The sequence below is a fragment of the Tiliqua scincoides genome, chromosome 3 (assembly GCF_035046505.1).
Source record: "Tiliqua scincoides isolate rTilSci1 chromosome 3, rTilSci1.hap2, whole genome shotgun sequence".
Classification (NCBI taxonomy): Eukaryota; Metazoa; Chordata; class Lepidosauria; order Squamata; family Scincidae; genus Tiliqua; species Tiliqua scincoides.
In genome coordinates this window covers 178,879,589-178,902,174 of record NC_089823.1, presented here as the reverse complement: position 1 = coordinate 178,902,174, position 22,586 = coordinate 178,879,589, and the positions used below count along the sequence as shown (strand labels likewise).

The 22,586-nt window shown below is 43.5% G+C and overlaps 1 protein-coding gene across 1 annotated transcript; it reads left to right on the top strand.

The window, feature by feature from the left end:
• Window positions 1-989: 989 nt before the first annotated feature.
• LOC136643621 (pancreatic lipase-related protein 2-like) lies at window positions 990-17,938 on the top strand. Its single transcript, XM_066618788.1, has 11 exons — window positions 990-1,040; window positions 1,631-1,756; window positions 1,963-2,097; window positions 4,102-4,231; window positions 7,282-7,398; window positions 7,482-7,604; window positions 12,465-12,583; window positions 13,343-13,472; window positions 15,161-15,272; window positions 17,193-17,360; window positions 17,875-17,938. The coding sequence occupies exons 1-11, from the start codon at window positions 990-992 to the stop codon at window positions 17,936-17,938; spliced, it is 1,275 nt and encodes a 424-aa protein (XP_066474885.1).
• The last annotated feature ends 4,648 nt before the right edge of the window (window positions 17,939-22,586 follow it).

Here is a 22,586-nt window from a genome sequence, read left to right as displayed (position 1 = left end):
TGAGTTTAGATTTTGAAAAGGACAGTGCTTCAATATTTGGGATAATCCAGATCTTCTAGATTTGTGCACTCTGGGTTGGATCCTAAGTGGTACTTTCATGAACTGAAAAAGTTCTGGTCACACAAGAGGGGAAGGGAATCTGGAACAAGAGCCTCCTGTTAGCAGCACTGAAGTTTGGAGCCCTCCCTCAGGGCACCCATCTGGCCTCCATTTTAGGGCATTCTGACTACAAAATCATGTTTTGTCAGCTCTTTGCTTTGGAATAGTCCTGGTTTTATTGTGTCAATATTATGTTTGTTTCTGACTTGAGTTTTTTGCAGCTTTTTTTTTTTTTTTGGTTCTTTCACACTGCATACTATATTCCTTTTTTACACTTGTATATCTTGATAGTGGTTCAGGCAGCAAGCCTGTACACACCTGGGAGCAAGTCCTTTTGAAATAAATGGGACTTCTGAGTAGACATGCATAGGATTGAGCCGTTATACATATAACCCAATCAATAAATACCTATGACAAAACTTGACACATTTATGGTTCATCAAGTTCCAATAGTCACATGAAAAGTCTGAAACACCATTTCAAATGATAATAGGGCATGTTATCCTCTGACAATGAAGAACAGTGATGATCAGAGGGACATCAGGGGTTGGCCAAGTGGGGCATTGGCTGAGCCTGAGGCCCTATACCCAGCAATGGGCTCATCTAGCTGGACTGACTCTTGAGCTCTTAGTACTGTTGGATGTGGTTGTGCCCACTGTGTCATTGGGGGGCAGGCAAGAGGGAACTATGGGTGGCCTAGTAGAGAGCTCTGTCCCAGCAACGTGGCACCAGCAATATTGGTGATATTGCTTCATATATTAACCATTTCCTTTGCGTCTGCTCTAGCTAATGAAGTCTGCTATAAAAGGATTGGCTGTTTTTCTGATAAACCCCCTTGGGCAGGAATTCATGGGAGGCACCTGTTGGGCTTACCTCGGTCTCCTGAGAGTATGAATATCACCTTTTCTCTTTTCACCAGAGAGACTGGAAATATATCACAAGTGAGATCTCCTTTTTTTTTTTTTTTTTTGCTATCTATTTAAAAGCTATTGCTATTTAATTTCTGTCATGTTTGTTACTTCTTCCCATCTTGTCAGGGGCCAGAGCTAAGGTCCAGTTGTTTATTAGCATAAGAAGCCTATGCATGTTATGCAGAAGTAAGTCTCACTAAGGGACGGGGCTTACTCCTAGGTAAGCATGCATAGCTATTTAACAGTGCAATCCTATAGTTGTTTATTCGGAATCCTATCTGATTCCCTAGAATCGGAATCCTAGACAGTTGTCTAATAGACGGTGTGCTAGCTCTGGCCTCTGTATAAGCAGATAAGGCAGCATCTCACCCTTTTCATCATCATTTGTATACTGGGAAACGAGAATGCAACTGGCAGGAATGCTATGCAGATAATGAGAAAGACTGTGAAGCATTTTGGACTCTCTCTCTCTCTCTCTCTCTCTCTCTCTCTCTCTCTCTGTGTGTGTGTGTGTGTGTGTGTGTGTAAACACAAGCACACATGTGAAAACACTTTCTCTATTTTGAAGTTCTTTGAAGTGTTGAATCATCTGACTATCGCTGTTCTTATATTCCAAACAGAAAATATCAGCCATCAATACATCAACTATCCAAAATTCTTATTTCTCTCCACTGAGGAAAACAAGTTTTATTATCCATGGATTTACCAGCACTGGAAAATATGGATGGGTTGTGGAGCTGTGTTTGGTATGATTTCTATGGTCTAATTTCCTATTTGAGGTACAGACACTAGTAATCGGCATAGCCAGCGAATTGGATTGGGTCATTAGCCAGGAATAAGCCCCATTGAACACAGTGAGACTTACTTCTGAGTAAGCACTTATAGGATTGCCTTTTAATGTGTCAATAACTTCCCAATGTATTTCTTTTGATGCATCAAATGTACATTGTAGCTATTGGTGAAGGTGGAAGATATCAACTGTGTTGCTGTAGATTGGGAAGATGGCGCTAAATGCACATACTTCATAGCTGCAAGCAATATCCGTGTTCTGGGGGCTGAGATAGCTTATCTTATCAATACTTTCACGGTAAGAATGATTTTGATTTAAGGTCCGTACTAAGTTTCAAACATTCAAACAGGACAGATTGATACTAAACGAGCCAATTTTCCTATGACGTCAACAAAGCACGAGATCCCATGCAAAAAATGCTTGCTTGCTTGCTTTTTTAGGGCTCAATCCTATCCAAATTTCCAGACTGGTGCAGCCGCAATGCAGCTCCAAGGTAAGGGAATAAAGGAGGCCTCTGTGACTGCCTCCCCACCACAGGGTGCAGTGCACACCCTATTGGCATAGAGGCACTGGCACTGGAAAACTGGATAAGATTGGGCCCTTATTTATAGGCAGATGCCTTTCAGTAGCTTCATTCCTTTTATATAGTTTTTTTTTAAATTATGAGATTATATATTTATATATTTTGTTAGCCACAATGGGCACTCACAGTATAGGGGAAATTTGGGACATGAGTGCCAAAGTAGTTGGGACTTCAACTACTGATAGGCATCTGCTGCAGAAAAAAACTATGGAAATTATTGCGCAGACCAAGTCTTAGGCTTTCAATTCATTTCTTCCCCCCATCCATGCAGCCTGTTATGTCCACTCATAATGCACCAGTCTCTAATTTTCCATATATTTCATATTTGTAAACTAGAATTTTGAAACAAGACTTTGCCCACAGCAATTGTTTCCTGTCGCTGTATATGAGTTTTCTGAAAAGGAGATACAGGTCCGTCATCTGCAGATTCAGGAGATGTGTATTTAACTCACTGCAGGTTCCGAAACCGTGATGGAAGGCCAAACCTGAGCTCCTGGACATGACAGGAGAACATCTCTGGTTACATCTGCAGGCCTCAGAAAGCCTTCTGGAGGTGTCGGAAAGGCACTTCTGGTTTTGAGGCTTAGCGAGCCTCAAAGCACCTCCAGACATGACTGGAGAACCACTCCAGTCACATCTGGAGAACCTGTATGGCCCACCTGTGGATTCCACTATCTGCAGATTTCGTCATCTGCGGGGGGTTCCCTGCAGACCCCCTGTGGATGCCCAGGTCAGATTGTACAGGCATTATCAGAGGATACATAATCTCAGTAAAGCACATAGATCTCTAAACTTTATTGGTTAAAAAGGAAGAAGAAATTAGACTTTTGCACATATTTATGCATACTGTACATCAAATGGGTCTGTTCATATTCTGTAAGATGTTGCCCATTCTCCTCAACAAAACCTATTTCCATAAATGCTATTCTTGAGCTCCAGTAATATATTGGAGGACTTACAAATGATCATATGGATGGAGGTCAACAAACAGACTAGCAGAAAAGCTGATGTGGACATTGGCTGGCAGACATACTGGAAAACTAGAAGATAGTCAATAAATTCTGTACATCTGGAAAACTGCAACAGTAGAAGAATATCATGTTAGATAATTCTGGCCCAGCCTGTGACCTACGACATTAGTCCTGAGAACAATTCTTCTGCATTTAAATCATTATTCAAATCAGCCGTTGCACAACTTGGAACACACAGCTTGACACTGCCTTGAGTCCACTGCTTCTGCAGAATTCTAAGAAAATTAAAGAGCAGCTGCTTACTGTGCTTCTCATGCAATTTATTCAGTTGCAGAAGTGCAGGACTTCTGGGATCATTTAAAGGGACCACATGAAGGAGTTCTGTTCACTGAGTCCCTGTAAATCAAACTGGAAGTCCTGCATTTCCATATCTGAAGAAACTGCTCCAGGAACAAGGTAAGGAGACGTGTGATCCAATTTCTGCTTGCTTTTAACATGCAGAGCGTGGATGAGTGTGGGTTGCATCCATGAATGACTGGAGGGAGGTGGTGGTGATGGCAGAGTGAAGGGCACCCCAATCTGCAACCCCTCGTTACCCTGTAAACTGCTGCTGATGCAACCCACATCACCTCACCTAATGGATGAGTTGTTCTTGATTTAAACTTTTTCATGATTCAACATTTTAAAAATTGTGTCCTTGCTAATCATTTAAGTGTTAATCATTGTTTCTTATGCATGAATTATTAGAAAATGTACCTGTACTGCCCTGCTCATGTCCACCTCATTGGGCATAGTCTTGGCGCTCATACGGCTGGAGAAGCAGGAAGACGCCTTCGTGGGGTTGGCAAAACGTTTCAGGGCATCGGCAGAATAACTGGTAGGCTATTCAGTGCGACAAGCACTATAACAGTCTGGGACGATGTGGCACAAGAAAGGTTTACCTGTAAACAAATTTGCCACTGTTCAGTAAGACTAATGTAGACTGGTATTATGCCATCTGAAGAAATTTCCTTATCAAGAAGTAGAAGGCAAATGCGATGCCATTTCTTTCAGAGGTCACAAAATCAGTTCACATCAGCCTTGCTGAAAGCTGGAAATGGTGACAATCCACGGAGTAAAATGCCCACCCACATACCCAGTCCCTGTTGTGATGGCAAGCAATCAGGGCCAGCTTTAGGCCAATTTGGCCAAATTGGGTCCCATTCCTAAGGGTGCCCGATGCTCGGCCAGCAGATCACGGCACTTGCTGGAATCTGAGCAATCTCATCCAGGTAGCGCTATGCCAGGCCGGCCAAAGAGACACTGCCTCAACTGAGCAAGCATTTGCATAGCTTGCAAAGCACACTTATCCTGCCTGGCCCCAGCTTAATTCATATCAGCATGGCTGGCTAGCTGGTAAAAGCTTCACCATGTTGGTATTTATCAAAAAGAGGAAAATGTTCAGGAGTGGAGTCAGGAAGAGGGAGTAAATGTGCCTGATCCTGATTTTCAATGAAACAGCTACTATAGTTCCTTGCTATAGGAAGAGCACAATCCTATGCTTTCTCTCTCCCCCTTGCCTGCGGATGCAGCTGTGCCACAAAGGATGCACTGCATCCTGCAAGAAGGGGGGATTGAGAGGCTTGGGAGAGGTCAGGGAAAATATTTTCCCTTAACTCTGGTCACCAATGGGTCTCCTCAGACCTGTGCCAGCTCTTGAGCTGGTGCAAGTCCGAGGAGAGAAAGGGGGCATGTCAGGAGGTGAGGAAGGGGATAGAATACTGATGCGGGTCACACATGCCAGAACACACCTCCTCCCACCTCTTTCATGCCCCCCATTCCACTCATTTCACTGCTCCATTCCATCATACTGCACACTCCATCAGCAGTCATTTTACAACAGTGGAAATGTCATATACCCCTCTGCACAGTATAATCCAGTATAGGATTGGGCTCTATAGGATTATGTTGTAACTCCGTTATTTTAACCTTCCAATTCGCCGACACAGAAGCTGGGTGCAGACATAATGATCCGAAACCCAACCATTTCACATGATGAAACTTGACCCAACCCAGCCATGGTATTCTTGAGAGTAGGCTACCAGCTTGACCGTTCGCTTCCTCTCCATCTCTAATGCAAATTCCTCTAGTTTGTTTGAACTATGTTATAGCATTACATCTCTGTTGTAACCAATCAGGATAATCCCATAACCATGGTTTGCAAACTGCCTTGAAACTACAGTTTCAAACCACAGTTACAAAGTCAATCCAGGTCACTGTTAACCATGGTTCAAGATGACGGTGGTGTAATGTTATACTGACATTGTATATGCCTCTTTGACATCCGAAGCGGCGTGAAGCAGGGCTGTGTTCTTGCACCAACCTTGTTTGGGATTTTCTTCGCTGTCCTGCTGAAGCATGCCTTTGGAACTGCAACAGAAGGCATCTATCTCCGGACCAGATCAGATGGAAAGCTCTTCAACCTCTCCAGAATGAGAGCAAAGTCCAAAGTCCAGCTGAAATGTCTTCGTGACTTCCTCTTTGCCGACGATGCAGCTGTCACTACCCACTCTGCCAAAGATCTCCAGCAGCTCATGGATCGTTTTAGCAAGGCCTGCCAAGATTTTGGACTGACGATCAGCCTAAAGAAAACACAGGTCATGGTTCAGGATGTGGACTCACCTCCCTGCATTACAATCTCTGAGCATGAACTGGAGGTTGTCCATGACTTTGTGTACCTTGGCTCAACGATCTCCGACACTCTTTCTCTCGATACTGAGCTAAACAAACGCATCGGTAAAGCAGCTACCACGTTTTCCAGACTCACAAAGAGAGTCTGGTCCAACAAGAAGCTGACAGAACATACCAAGATCCAGGTCTACAGAGCTTGCGTCCTGAGTACACTTCTGTACTGCAGCGAGTCATGGACTCTCCGCTCACAACAGGAGAGGAAACTGAACGCTTTCCACATGCGCTGCCTCTGGCACATTCTCGACATCACCTGGCAGGACAAATTTCCTAACAACACAGTCCTGGAACGTGCTGGAATCCCTAGCATGTATGCACTGCTGAAACAGAGACGCCTGCGTTGGCTCGGTCATGTCGTGAGAATGGATGATGGCCGGATTCCAAAGGATCTCCTCTATGGAGAACTCGTGCAAGGAAAGTGCCCTACAGGTAGACCACAGCTGCGATACAAGGACATCTGCAAGAGGGATCTGAAGGCCTTAGGGATGGACCTCAACAAGTGGGAAACCTTGGCCTCTGAGCGGTTCGCTTGGAGGCAGGCTGTGCAGTATGGCCTTTCCCAGTTTGAAGAGACACTTGGCCAGCAATCTGAGGCAAAGAGGCAAAGAAGGAAGGCCCATAGCCAGGGAGACAGACCAGGGACAGACTGCACTTGCTCCTGGTGTGGAAGGGATTGTCACTCCCGGATTGGCCTTTTCAGCCACACTAGACGCTGTTCCAGAACCACCTTTCAGAGCGCGATACCATAGTCTTTTGAGACTGAAGGTTGCCAATACGAATGTTATACTGTCATTAAAGAAAATCAAGGAAGGGAAGGGATTATCTGAGTTCAAGAAGCGAATTGGGAGTGTGTGGGCTTGCAGCACTGTTCCAAAGCTTCTCCTGAAGTTCTGGATTGCATATACTTGACTTCACTGCATTCTGTGTAAAGTGTAACCAGGGAGAATTCTTACTATATAGTTTTAAATATCAGCATGTCTCAGAGATTCCATAATTTATCCTTACGATTAATTGAATTTGTTTGCAATATGGTATAATAGGATTCTATGATACTTTAGCATTGCTTTTACCAATACATTCTGTCTTTGGAGTTATTTACAATACAGTTCACCAATTTTTTGTCAGAGAAGCTAGATTCTCAGCCTGAAAAGTCAGCATTTCCCAATTTATATTTCTAATGGGATTATTTGTTTTTTTCAGGCTTGGACCCGGCTGGATTCTGTTTTGAAGGGTTCCCTGCCATGGTCAGGCTGGATCCAACTGATGCTATATTTGTGGATGTCATACATACCAATGGTGCCCGGTTTCCCACTATAGGTAACTGCCAAACACAAATGAATTTTGTGTCAAAAGCATGCAGAGCTGATCTGTTCATTTAGTGCATAATGAATGTATTTCAGGATTTGGAATGCTTTCTCCATGTGGTGATCTTGACTTTTATCCCAATGGTGGAACTTTTATGAGTGGATGTGATGCTAGCGAAACACTACTGTCAGAAAATGACCTTGAAACCTTGGTTAAAGGTAAGCCTTCCCTGTCTGTATCTTCTATGGTATTTACATGCTGTGCATTCTTGGTGCTTCCTAGTGTGAAATCTCCAGTTATACTGCTTGGACTATATACTGTAGAATAGCAAACCAGCCAAAGTTCTGTACACCTTCTGGGAGTTAGGGTTTGCATTTTGAGTTCCACAAAGGCACTCTGTGCCTTGCAAAGTGAACATAGGATGGAGAGTTCAGGGAAAATGGGACATAGGTAAGTTGTCTGAGTGAGAAGCATAATTGTCTTTATGCCAATATTGAGAAGACAACAGTGATAGATTTCAAACCTATTATTAATGTCCTAGTATAAACTAGAAAGAGGTTAAAAAAGCAGAAGGTCAGGTGATAATCAAGCTAGCATGAGTACAGTATTATAGGAAAGGTGATACACTGCATAGAACAGATCCAGTCAGCACGTGGGCTGGGAGTTAGAAGTGTGTTGTGTCCACTGGTGTACAAATGGGGGGGGCCATGGGCTTTGGGTGCCAAGTTGTTGGGGGGTGACACCACTAGTGACCAAAATCGCTAAAATCATGATTTGTAGCAATAATATCATCATGTTAAACCATGCGATATGTAATTTACAGCAGAAGGCAATGAAAAAAACCGGAGTGAAATAAAGGTTCAAGCTTGTTATACACTGATTTTTTATTTATGTACTTGATTCAACACGAATGGTCCCTGCAAATGAGAAGGAATGTGCTGATCCCTGGAGAAGGGGAAAAATGCATCCCTTTAAAATAACAGTTTTAAAAAAACTGCTTTTTACTGTTGCAGAGAGATAGTCATGCAAGTGATTACAGGTATAACCTAACTATCCACAGATTTTTCTAACTCAAAGCTGATGAGAAGGGCCCTTTAAATTAAAGGAAAACAGTTGTTTAATAATGAGAGAGAGGACAGCTGGCTGACCATCCATCAATCAGTCTCTCTGAAGGCTTCACTCCTCCCTTCCCCCTGAGCATGTGAAAGAAGGCTAAATGGCAGTGATTATCACCTCTTATCACCTCCTCAATTCTTTCCCCTCACTGGCTCCTAGTGAAGCCTAAGCGCCTGGAGAGAGATTGATTGCCTCTGTGTGCATTTCAAAAGGTCAGCAAGGCTGTTTTTAAATTACCAGAGCAAAGAGACTTTGATTTTTAAATTGATTTACTATAGTGCATTTTTTGCCATCCAGTGAGTTCTTGGAACAGAACTCTCGCGAATAATGAGACTCAACCTGTATCTCCATTCTATCAAAAGTTATGGCCAAAAAATCAGAGAACAAAAATGCAACTGTCTTATGTAACAAAAAGTACATTTCCTTAATTCAAAATGGATCAATGAGACTGAGTGTTTGAAGAGCTAATGAGATGCTATTATGACACAGCATGGAACCAATAAGGTGTTAGTAAGGTGACACCCTCAGGAGGGATGATACTACCAGTGACCAAAGTTGTGGAAATTGTAATTTTTAGGAATAATACCATCATGTTATATATCATTCAATATGTAATTTACAGCAGAATGCAATGAAACAAGGCACAGTTTTTTCAAATGACTAGTTTGGGCATACAGCAAGACATTTGTCTGTGGATAAAGGACTTTTTGACAAATAGGCCACAGTCAGTTAGGATGGGCTCTTATCATTCTTCCACTCTGATATTAAATACAGGAGCTCCCCAAGGCTGTGTGCTGAGCCCCTTCCTCTATTCCCTGTATACACATGATGGTACCCCAACACATAACACCAATGAAATTATAACATTTGCAGATGATACTACAGTGGTGGGGCTTGTTAGCGGGAATGATGAGTCTGCTTATAGGAAGGAGGTACAGGAGTTATTGTGGTGCAAAGAAAATAATCTCTCACTTAACATCAAAAAACTAAAGAACTTATAATTGACTTCCAGAAAAAGAGGGATGTACACACACCATTATACATAAATGGTGAGGAGGTGGAGAGGGTTGCTAGTTTCAAATTCCTAGGTATTTACATCACAGAGGACCTCTCATGGACTATTAACACCAACATGTTGATAAAAAAGGCACAAAAGCGGTTATATTTTCTGAGGAAGCTTGGGAAGTTAAATTTGTCACAGCAGCTGCTTGTGTCTTACTATCGTTGCACCACTGAGAGTGTCCTAACCTATGATATCTTGGTGTGGTACGGAAATTGCTCTGCAGGGGACAAAAAAGCTCTGCAAAGAATTATTAAGATCGCGCAGCACATCATCTACCAGTTTTGGAGGACATCTATACATCTTGCTGTCTGCAGAAGTCACATAGTATTCTGAGAGACCCCTTCCATCCAGCTCATAAGTTCTTTGAATTGTTGCCTTTGGGTAGACGATACAGAACTATTAGAGCAGCACCACCCGATTCCTGAACAGTTTTTATCCCACAGCCATAATTACGTTGAATAAGGCGATATAGTTGTTACCATGCTCCTGGGCATTATGGTCTGTTATACTGTGTTTATATTATGATGCATGTTGTATAGAATGTGTGGGTGAGTGTGTAGAGTGTGATTGTTGGAACTGTAGTATATATTTATGCTTGTATCTCTAAGGTGCATAAATTTCGTTGTGCTGTAGCACAATGACAATAAAGTTACTACTACACATTGAAATATCTGTGTTCTATCAAAAGCTATAGCCAAATAACCAGAAAAGAAAAACACAACTGCCTTATGCCACAAAAAGTGGATTTTCTTAACTCAAACCTAACCAATGAATCTGAGTGTTCTGAGAGCTAACAAAGTGTTATGACACAGCATGGAACCAATAAGATATTACCATGAGTTAGCTTCATTTTCCATGTAGTACAGCTAATACTAGAACTATACTAGAGCTAATACTAGAACAATACTAATGTGTGACTGTCATCAAGTTGGCCACCTTTTTTTGTTGGTTACTGATTGGTTGGGTAGTCCGTACTGTTCTATAGTAAAATAAATAAAGTTAATAGGAGTGACACCATGAGTTATTGGACCGAGTGACACCAACCTTAGTGATGCCATTGGTGGAAAGGCTGGGTGTTGTTGTAGTACACTGGCCTAGATGACTTTTAAAGTGAATTCTAAACACTGATGATGGACTATAGTTCTATCAGTGCTTATTAACCATGATAGCTACACTGAACCTCCAGATGCAGGGGCAGTATGCCACTGAGTCAGGGACAGATCCAGAGCTTGTGTTGGGGGATGGGGCATGAGCACTATCTTAACTTCAGAGCCCAGGTTAACCAGGCAGGTAGACCTGGGCTCCCGTTGAATTTGTGTTTCTGTGGCTGAGGTTTGCTGGGTGGGTAGACTTGGGGTCCCGTCCGGAGTTGGAGCCTAAATCTACCTGCTGGGTAGACTTGAGCTCCATTATGATTGCCCTCTGGAGCTACTTCTTCCAGGTAGGTAGACGTGGGCTCCTGGTTGAGCTTTGGCCTCCATGGCCAAGGTTTGCTAGGCAGGTAGACCTGGACTCCCACCCAGACTTGCAGTCCAGATTAATTAATTTTGTCATATGGAGGGGATGTCAAAAATTCATTGGGCCCCTGGTGCCAAATGACCTTCATACGCCACTGGTTGCAACCCAACCTTAGGTGGGTCATGGCAAAGCTGCTTCTGCTGACATTTTCTTTTGAGGTTCAGGCCTACCCAGTTTGAAGAGTACACAGGCCTAGAGATTCTAGATGAGGTTAATCCTGCTGGACGCATTGGTTAGTTTCAACAACCCCCCCCCAAATCTTTGTATTTTAATAAATATTGTAAGGCTTCCTGAATACCCCATTATGGAAGGGGGGTAGTGAGCACAGAATAAATCTTTAAATAAATAAAGTAAATCTTCTGTGGGGCCATTTACCTACTGTCTCCTGCTGTGGCATTCCCTCTGGTCTCTGCCTGCCTTGCCTGATTTCTTCTTTGACTCCCTCCATTTTATCTCCCTCCATTTTATTGTGCTCTCTGTTGCCATGCCCCTTGTCTCCTTTAAAATGGCCTGGAAAAAACAAAAAGCCAGACTGATTCAGAAGTAGCACCTGCCGACTGCACCATCCATCAGTCATTGGATGGGAAAAAGAATTGTAATTATGCTCTCACCCCACTAACCCACCCACTGGGTTCTTGTAAATGGGTCCCATGTGCAAATTGGGATTTGAGATAGATCTTGACAAGTTAAAGACAACTGGTGAGGAGGGGGATTGTCTTCATTTGGCATTGCCCCTTTCAAACAAGTGTTGAACATGTGCAGTCCCAAGGGTGTGACCAGAGAAAACACATCTCAAAATGTAGCAAATGCCTGTTCAGACTATGTCACATGCAATGAATTAACCAAGAGAAATCCTCTTTGTAGGCATGCGTTTAGAGCAGGGGTGTCAAACATAAGGCCCGGGGGCCAGATGCGGCCCGCGGAAGCTTTTTATCCAGCCCTCAGGCTCTCAGCAACTGAGCAGTACTGAGATGTTACTGCTGTAAGGGCAGCCCACATGAAAATGGGCTCTTCCATATCTTGAATAATGACATCACTTTCTGCTTAATGACATCACTTCTGGCCCTCAGCAGGCATTATGAATGCTGTTCGGCCCTTGGTATGAAACAGGTTTCACACCCCTGGTTTAGAGCCTTGCCAGAATACTCCACTGGACCTTAATAAACCAGTCCAGTTATTGCTGCCTCAATGGAACTAGAATTTGGTAGTCAAAGTCCAACAGACAACATGCTACGCACTTCCTCCAGATTTTAAATATTACATTTTGCAAAACAAGGTTTCTGTTATATCACAAGTAAAGCCTTATGGAGTTATAATATAAAGAGTCAACTTTTCCAGAGGAACAGTTTTCTCACTGAAGCTGACATCTTTCTTCTTGCAGCGCGTCGTGGAGTAGCAAACTGCCACCATGCACGAAGCTATCAGTATTACAGGTACAGTCTTCTCTATCCTGATGGATTCCTTGGCTATCCATGTGAATCATACACAGCCTTCAAAGAGGTAAGCATGTTGCTATGGCCTACTTATATTGAAGCAGCCTGGCTTTCTTTGTGCACTTGTAACACAAGACTGACAACAGGCTCTTATGTGCGCTTATTTATTTTGTTGGAACCCACTGAACAGAGAAGCCTGTTTTGTCACCTTGTTGAATGTATTTTAGAAGAGAGTAAGCTGTGAACTGTGTAGTTTTACTGTACTTTTCACATTGCTGATTCGAGACAATTTTTGTTGGTAACTTGTTTTTGTTGATGCCATTTCGTTGATGGCTTTCCCATGGCTGCTCCTTCATTGGTGGTTTTCGTTCTTAATTTAATGTTATTGTATTTTCTTAGTTGGTTATTTTATTGTTTATGTTACTCTAGGCATATTGGTGGGGCACAAGAAGCAGGGTGAAAATGTTACATCAAGAAGGATGTCAGATTGTCAGTATTGTTTGTGGTGACTATGGAACCTATCCACATTTTTCTCAGGATATACAAAAGAGTTTCGCTTAGGACTGTTATCAGTGCTCAGTTGTCAATGCCAGGGCATTTCTTTTAAGATGTCACCAGTAAGCGCCACAATCTCAGGGATTAGGAGCAAGGGCTTCCTGACAGAAAGTGACCATCAAACAGTACTTCACATTTTAAAAAAGTAGTGGGCTTAAACTGTATAGTCCAAGGTGTTGACTGCAGAAATGTGTTTGTGAACTGAAGTTACAACTGTTAGGACAGAACTAGACAACATGCTTTGATGACCAATGCATTAGTTTTCTCCTAGGGAAACTGCTTCCCATGCCCCAGAGAAGGCTGCCCAATGATGGGCCAATATGCTGACCGGTTTCGCTATAAACTGAGGAAGAACAACCCAAAGTATTATTTAAACACAGGACCTACAGAACCATTTACTAGTGAGTGCAGAAATTACAATAACTTGCATGTATATGTATATGGATGGAATTGCTGCACAATCTGCTGGTAACTTTTCTGTTTTGGAGGCCTATGCAGAAGCTGTGATTCTGAGGATCAAAACTGTACACATAACTGTGACTTCCTTGACATTTAGGAATTAATACACTTTTTTGTGTATATGAATTTATTTTCGACCGACAAGGATATAGAGTGGGTGTTTGAAGATACCCATACCAGTGGAGGGGGGCTTGGCTCTTGTCCATCTTTGCAGAAGTCGCTTATAACTAGTAATAAGTATTGTTTCAATTATAAACATTTTCATTAAAGGTCACAACTCAGAAATCACAAAGGCAAACAGATACACACACACCTTTAGGTTGCAATCCTAATATCACTTACAGGAAGTACATCCTATTGATTTTAAGAGGCTTCCCAAGAAAAATTCTAATTCTGAATAGGACTACCTGATTGGACAATTTGTCTATTTAATAAACAATGTCCAGAGGAACGTTATTGTATATGAGATAAATGAACAAATATGGAAAATAAATTTAAGATGCATTTGGATATTTCATATTTCAATTATTATAATGAGAAGCAAACTACTGCATTTAATAATTGGGTATGTGTGGTTTTAAACTGAAGAGGAGGGAAAGAACAATTAGAGAAATCAAGGTTCTTCTACCTTTGCAGTCAATAAACTGCAGAATCCTACTCATGTTTACTCAAAAGTAAGTCCCACTGTGTTCAATGGGGCTTACTCACAGAAAAGTGTGCTTAAGCCATTTCTGCCCAACATGGTATATATGCAACAGGGATCAAACGTGTACACCTGAGTGCTAGGCAGAAATGGGATGAGTGGGTCTACATGCCAAAGAGCCTGTAACAGACCAGTTTCCTCCCAGATTGGACACTGTGTTAAGGAGTGTCATGTACGCATTCCTTGGCCCAGCACATATGGCTTGGGGCAGCAGATACTGCTGCATGGCTGTGGTTCCACCTCCAGCATCCCACATGGGCTGCAAGTCCGTGAGATAGGAAAATGTAGGATCCCAGGAAATTTCTGGGCCCCCTCCTTTGGCTCCTGGGCCCCCTTTTCGACCCTAGGCCTGGGTACAAATGATACCCTTTACCCCCCTTTCATGGGCCCTATCTGCAATTGCCCCTTGCAGGATGCAGTGGTAGCTATTTTGGCACCATTGCATTTGTGGGGGGAAACGAATAGGACTGGGTTCTCAGTGTCAGAACCAACATAACAACAGCACTCTTATTCAAATTTTTGAATCAATTCAAAGATTGAGGACCCAATCCTATCCAACTTTCCAGCACTGGTGCAGCTGCAATGCAGCCTGGAGGTAAGGGAACAAATATTTCCTTACCTTGAGGAGGCCTCTGTGACTGCCACACCACCAAAGGATGCAGCACAAGCCCCACTGGCACCGCTGTACCTATCTTGGAAAAATGGATAGGATTGGGCGCTAAAAGTCCCATTCATTCCTATCCAGATTGTTTAAGATACTTTAAAATTGCTTCTTTTTAAAGCAATAAATACTGGTTTTTCCTCTTCTTTGTTTTCCTTTCCCTTAGACATGAATGCCCATCCTCAATTTGCTTTCCCCATCTGTTTGAAGTTCTTGCATTTCTTACTTTATCGAACCTCTGGATTCATTATACATTTATCATGTAGGCTGGAGGTATAATATATCTGTGAAACTATCTGGAATGACAAAAACAAAGGGAGAAATAAACATCGTTTTCAATAGCAAAGATGGAAACACAAAGGAGTACCAAATTGCCAGGTATGAATGTTTACTACAGTAGAACAGCAGGTTTTGCAGGTTTGCAATTTTGAGGATATAATTAGATCCAGTTAAAGCATGTTTTTGTTTATCTTATTTTTTTGTACTGATGTACAAAATGTACTGATTTTTTTTTTTTTTTGGTTGAAAAGTGATATAATAATACTCCATGAGAATTTCTAGTTGTATACAGGACTGTATACTTTCTAAGGTAAATGTGAACAACATTAAACTATGACAGTCTAGAGCTAAATGGAGCTTCAGTTCAAAGTATCCTGTATGCAGTGACATAGCTAAGGGGGTGCAGGGGGTAGCAGTTGCACCAGGCATCAACCTTTAGGGGGGCAACAAGCTGAGCTTGACACTAGTGACCAAAATTGTGAAAATCTTAGTATGTATGAATAATACCATCATGTTATATATCAATGGAAAGGTAATTTAATGCAGAGTGCAATGAAACAAACTACACTGGAATATATGTATTCTGTCAAAAGTTATGCCCAATTAACCAGAAAATGAAAACACAACTGTCTTGTGGAACAAAAAGTGGATTTGCTTAACTCCAAACCGACCTATGAGACTGATTGTTCTGAGTGCCAATGAGATGTTATTATGATACAGCATGGAACCAATAACTTTTTATTTATTTATTTAATTAAATTTAATTTTATCATGCAGGGGGCTACAAAATCTTCTTTGACCCTGGGTAGCAGTTAGTTGCCTTAGCTATGCCACTGACTGGAGGGAGGAGGTGGGTTTCCCGCAATTTTCACATTTTAAAAAGCCCGGTTGTGACATCACTTCCGGTTGTGACATCACTTCCGGGGCAACATTTTGAGCTTGGCACCGGGCTACACAATCATTAGCTACACAATCATTAGCCAGAGAGTAAGCCCCATTGAACACAATGGAACTTAATTTTGAGTAGACATGAATAGATTGCGCTATAAAAGTGCAACAAGTACTTTCAACAAGTGCTTGCTATTTCAAAATATTAGCTAACATTGCTCACTCTAACAAATAAAAAGACCCAATATAATTAATCAATCAATCAATCAATCAATTAAATTTGCTATCACTGCAGTGGAGGGGGGCTACGGAATCTTCTTTGCACCAGGCAGCAACTTGGTTAGCTACGCCACTGCCTGTATGTACACGCTGAGACATGTCTAGAGTTACTTTGCACATGGGCAATGATCTTATTTAAATGGAGGAAGCTTGTCCGTTCTCTCAGGGACATAAGCATACAGTTCTGCTTCCACCACTGAAATAAACGGGGCAAACTTTGAGGTTGGAGGAAGCATTTTGGTCCAATAGAAAGGAGGAAAGAGTACGGTAAATGCATTTTTATGAAATCAGGTTTAAATTAAGAAAAGTGTTCCTGTTACACACACATATGCATGCATGCATGAACACACAATTTAGTGTTTATTAATTCTAGGGATTTATACCCAACTTTTCACTTAAGCTTCAAGATGGCTATCAAAAATCACAAAATAACAACAGTGACTTGCGATACACCCTTATAAGTAGCAATTGGTACTGTAGCTGTTGGTACTGAGGAAATTCTGGGCTTTCTTGCTCTGCTAGATGAATAGAAGCTATAATAGCGGCTGCCCGAAGTGTGCAGGATGTGGCAGCAGCCATTTTCTGCGCCACTGCAGTCCCATGCCCTGGGCAGCTCAGGATTGGGCTATTGGTCTTCATCCAGCTTCGTTTATGAGTGACAAAAAAATGTTTATGATTATCAGTAACATCACAGACAGGTTGACCAGAATTTATTCATTAATTTTAAACATTTATATCCCACCTTTCCCTTATGTAACAACACAATACGAAATACTGTACAATAGTGGTTCTAAAATGAAGCCACTGATGTACAGATCTCTCTGATTATTTTCTTCATTTGTCGATTCACAGTGGCAGCCTTCAGAATGCCCACATCTACCCAAAGCTTACTGATGTAGAGATCAATCCTGCAAGGGCTACAAAAATTGAATTTCTTTGGCATAAGAAGTTTTCAACTTTCATTTGGGCTCGACTGGGAGCAGAAAGAGTGAGTCTAATTCGTGGACAGGATGGGCATGAGTAAGTACAGGCATTTTGATGTTTTGATTTCATTATTAACAACAAGTACCAATTTGGGAAACGTTGACAGTCATGTATGCTTATAGCCCATTGATTGGGAGGTGGTGGTGGGGGGAGTGGAGCTTCAGTGCATTTAGCTTTAAGACTGCATGAATATAAAGAAAACCAAAAGGTAATAGAAGGAAACTCTGCAATGCGTGGAACTTCTTCCTTACTAGGGGCTGGGGTTATAGCTCAGTACTCTGTCCTGTCCTCTACTATAGCTCAGCTGGGCACCTTTGTTACAGAAAGTTCCAGGTTCCTTAGCATCTCCAGTACATCCTTTGCAGATTTTGTGGCTGGTAGGGTATTGCTGTGGGCCACCTAGAACAATCAAGAATATATCTAATAGGCTGATGGTCACGCTCTTCCCTTTTAGCAATTGTCTTGCAGGATGGGGTGAAAACATCTTGCAGGGAGAGAAACTAGTTAAAATGAGCTACATATTCACTTAAGTTTTCCCCTCCATCCCCAGGTTTCTTCTCTGTGGCAATGGAACAGTTCTATATGGGATTCCTCAAACACTTACACCATGTTGAACATTAATGGAAGAAGATCATAGAACAACAGCTTCCTCCACTTCACCACTGAAATAGCTGGGATTGTTGAAGCACTTCTGTTTTAAAGCAAGATGTGTAATGGTTTCCTGCACCATTTCAGCTTTGTGCAAAACCATTGCATTTGAAAGTGAAATCGCAGTATTTTTTGTACTAAGTTCTATGTACTTAACACATGGAAGTAGATTTTGGAATGGGTTTTTTGACGTTTGCCACAGCAAATCTTGCTATGTCATAAAACAAATTTTCTGAATCAACCCAGCTATGAGAGAAATAGACTGATTTGGGTTGCAGTCTTATACATACATGCATGGGAGTGAGTTCCATTCAGCTCAAAGGGGCTAACTTCTGAGTAGTAATGAATAGGATTGTGCTCTAACGTATGTTTGTCACAGATTGGGACTGTATAGGTTAAGACAGTGGTTCTCAAACTTTTTAGCACTGGGATCCACTTTTTAGAATGACAATCTGCCGGGACCCACTGGAAGTGATGCTATAGCTCAGGGGTGTCCAAACATTTTGGCAGGAGGGCCACATCATCTCTCTGACACTGTGGGGGGCCGGGGGAAAAAAAGAATTAATTTACATTTAAAATTTGAATAAATTTACATAAATGAATTTATTAGATATGTAACTTATATGAATGAATGAAAGTCTTGCAGTACCTCAAGGTCTCTAAAAGGCCTTGCACAATGCAAGGCCAGCCTTTCCTTCTCTGCCACTGCTGCATCACAGATGTGAAACAGCAAGTAGTGGAGGGAGCCCTTGTCCCACAGCTCAGGTGAGAAGTCAAACAGTCGTCCTCATGCTGAGAGCAGTTGCATCGGGCCAGCAACTCCAACTAGACTCTGGAGGGCCAGAGGCTCATTGGAGACTGGGGGCTCCCTGAGGGCCTGATTGGGAGCCCCTGAGGGCCGCAAATGGCCCCCGGGCCAGGGTTTGGGCACCCCTGCTATAGCTGGAAGTGTTAGATAACTTAGATAAAAACACAACTGCCACACAAATTTCAATAAAAGAAAATGTTCACTGTCAATGCATCTTCTCTAGCCATCATTATTATTCATTTCATGTCGAGTGTTACTGGGAATAATTTTGTCAGGGGGGGTTGCCAAAAATTTATAGGTCTGGGTGCCAAAAGACCTTGGTATTTCACTGACAATGGGTAATCACCAAGTTCACTTGTTGGACACCTCCCCCCCCCCATTACAGTTCATATTAATCAAGAATTTCTGGGGAAAACCTTTCAGGAACAAAAAGCACAAAGAAAAATTTGACCAGAAACTGGACATAAACCATCACTGTGATCCCCCAAACTAGTTACCTCCCTAATGTTACCCCCCTAACTAGTTACCCCCCTAACTAGTTACCTCCCTGCAGACGCGTGTGGCCTCTGGGAACCAAGTGCCTCTGGGAACTAAGTGCCAGGTAAGGCACGAGAGTTTAGCATCTGGGCGAGGAGAAGGCGAGGAGACCTCTGAGTTTTGGAGAAGGAGAGGAGGAGGAGCAGGAGGAGGAGGTAAGTGTACTCATTCTAACGCTTTGTCTTTCTAACTCCCTGTCTTCTAACCTTAACCTTACCTTTAAAGCAACCTTAAATCAAAATTGAAAGTTAGCACCTAAGGGAGGTACATAGGGCTACTCTGAGTAGGAGCAGAGTCCTACTCGTGAGTAAGTGCCCAAGGGTCAGGCATTTAAATCAAAGTTGAAAGTTAGCTGCACCTAAGGTAGCACTTAATCGAAGGAAGGGAGGAGGATAAAGTGAAAAGCAGGTTTTTCTACTGTTTAAATTAAACCTATACTTAACCCAGGTTAAACCTAATCTAAGTTAGAACATAACCTAAACAGGTCAGTAAATTGGGACACAGGATCTAGAGAGCAATAAATACTTAAACAAACCCAAATAAAAACTAGCTTGAGGTTACAAAAACAGTCCAGCCTAAGAGAACAGAACTAGGAGGGAAAGGACCTAGGAAGGGGCACTTCCCAACCCATTAAGAGCCCCATTAGGCTAATCCAAGCAGTCCATTCAGGAGCCTGCAGAGTAGGTCACGCCCATCAGCAGCCATTTGCCTTCCTGAGCTTTTGTAAACTCACCTGGGAAGGCCAGCCCCCTTTCAATCAGGAAGGAAGGAGGGGGGAGGAGCCAGCCAGGAGTATAAAGCTAGGCAGGCCATCGCGTGAGGCTCTCTGCAGACGCGTGTGGCCTCTGGGAACCAAGTGCCAGGTAAGGCACGAGAGTTTAGCATCTGGGCGAGTTCAGCAGCAGGGCGAGGAGGCCAGGGCCCCATACACTGCCCTTCCTCTTCCCTAGAGAAAAGGGTTGCTATCCAGTGTATGGTTTTTAAAAGGACCCCTAAATAAAACAACAACAACAACAACAACAAAAAAGCTATGCAGTCAGACAGCCAGCAGCAGGGTGGGGGCTATCCAGTGTTCTGCATCGAGTGCCACATGTATGATTATATGCCTCTGGGGCATAAGTCATGGGTGTGTCCTCGATGCAAGGAGCTCCAGGCTCTCAGGGAACACGTCCGCTCCCTTGAAGCCTTGGTGGCCGACCTGGAGAAGCGCAGGCAGCCAGAGGAGGACCGTGGGGAGACTTCTGGGGACGATCAGGCTTCGTCCCAACCTCAGGCGTGCAGCTCCTCGGCTGCCCGGGTGGGAAGTCTCGGGACTGGAGGACGTCATCCTGGAGAGGAGGGAAACAATCCCCTAGGGGGGACCCCTTCTCCAGGGGATGGGCCCGTATCTGAACGCACTCGGGATACTCCTCGGCGGGAGGGGGGTCGGGGGCTTCTTGTAGTGGGGGATTCGATTATTAGAAACATAGAGAGGGGGGTTTGCGACGGATGTGAGGACCGCATGGTGACTTGCCTGCCTGGTGCGAAGGTTGCGGACATCACTTCTCGTCTAGACAGGCTAGTAGGCAGTGCTGGGGGAGAGGTAGCGGCTGTGGTGCATATCGGCACCAACGATGTGGGCAAGTGTAGCTGGGAGGTCCTGGAGGCCAAATTTAGGCTTTTAGGCAGGAAGCTGAAAGCCAGGACCTCAAAGGTAGCGTTCTCTGAAGTGCTACCTGTTCCACGCGCAGGGCCAGCTAGGCAGGCGGAGATCAGGGGTCTCAATGCGTGGATGAGACGGTGGTGTAGGGAGGAGGGGTTTAGATTCGTTAGGCACTGGGGAACGTTCTGGGACAAGCGGGGCCTGTACAAGAGGGACGGGCTCCATTTGAACCAGAATGGAACCAGACTGCTGGCGCATAACATTAAAAAGGTGGCAGAGCAGCTTTTAAACTGATCCCTGGGGGAAGGCCGACAGGAGCCGAGGGGCATCCGGTTCGGGACTCCTCATCCCTATGGGATGAGGATGGGGAGGTTAGAGAACAACAAGACAAAGGCAGGGTAGGAGAAGAAATTGGGAAAGGTAGGGTGATGGGATGTGATAGACGGTTTGGCACAATGAGAGGATGCGGGGACAAAGGAGCGAATAAGCAGCCCATCCTGGGGCATTCCGTGTATAAATGCTTTTATGCGAATGCCCGAAGTCTACGAGCAAAGATGGGAGAACTGGAATGTCTGGTGACAAGGGAAAATATTGACATAGTGGGCATAACGGAAACCTGGTGGAATGCGGAGAATCAGTGGGATACCGCAATCCCGGGCTATAAACTCTACAGGAGGGACAGGCAGGGGCGTGTTGGAGGTGGGGTGGCCCTTTATGTTAAGGAAGGGATAGAATCCAGCAAAGTAGAGATTGAAGGTGGGTCAGACTCCACCGTAGAATCTCTGTGGGTTAAATTACCAGGCTTGTGCAGCAATGTAATACTGGGGGCGTGCTATCGTCCTCCAGACCAGAAATCTGATGGGGACCTTGAAATGAGGAAACAGATCAGGGAGGTGACAAGGAAGGACAGGGTTGTAATCATGGGGGACTTCAATTATCCTCATATTGACTGGGTCAATTTGTGTTCTGGACACGATAAGGAAACCGGATTTCTTGACGTGCTAAATGACTGTGGCTTAGATCAGCTAGTCACGGAGCCCACCAGAGGACAGGTGACTCTGGATTTAATTTTGTGCGGTACGCAGGACCTGGTTAGAGATGTAAACGTTACTGAGCCATTGGGGAACAGTGATCATGCTGCGATCCGTTTTGACGTGCACGTTGGGGGAAGAATACCAGGCAAATCTCTAACAAAAACCCTTGACTTCCGACGGGCGGACTTCCCTCAAATGAGGAGGCTGGTTAGAAGGAGGTTGAAAGGGAGGGTAAAAAGAGTCCAGTCTCTCCAGAGTGCATGGAGGCTGCTTAAAACAACAGTAATAGAGGCCCAGCAGAGGTGTATACCGCAAAGAAAGAAGGGTTCCACTAAATCCAGGAGAGTGCCTGCATGGCTAACCAGCCAAGTTGGAGAGGCTGTGAAGGGCAAGGAAGCTTCCCTCCGTAAATGGAAGTCTTGCCCTAATGAGGAGAATAAAAAGGAACATAAACTGTGGCAAAAGAAATGTAAGAAGGTGATAGGGGAGGCCAAGCGAGACTATGAGGAACGCATGGCCAGCAACATTAAGGGGAATAATAAAAGCTTCTTCAAATATGTTAGAAGCAGGAAACCCGCCAGAGAAGCGGTTGG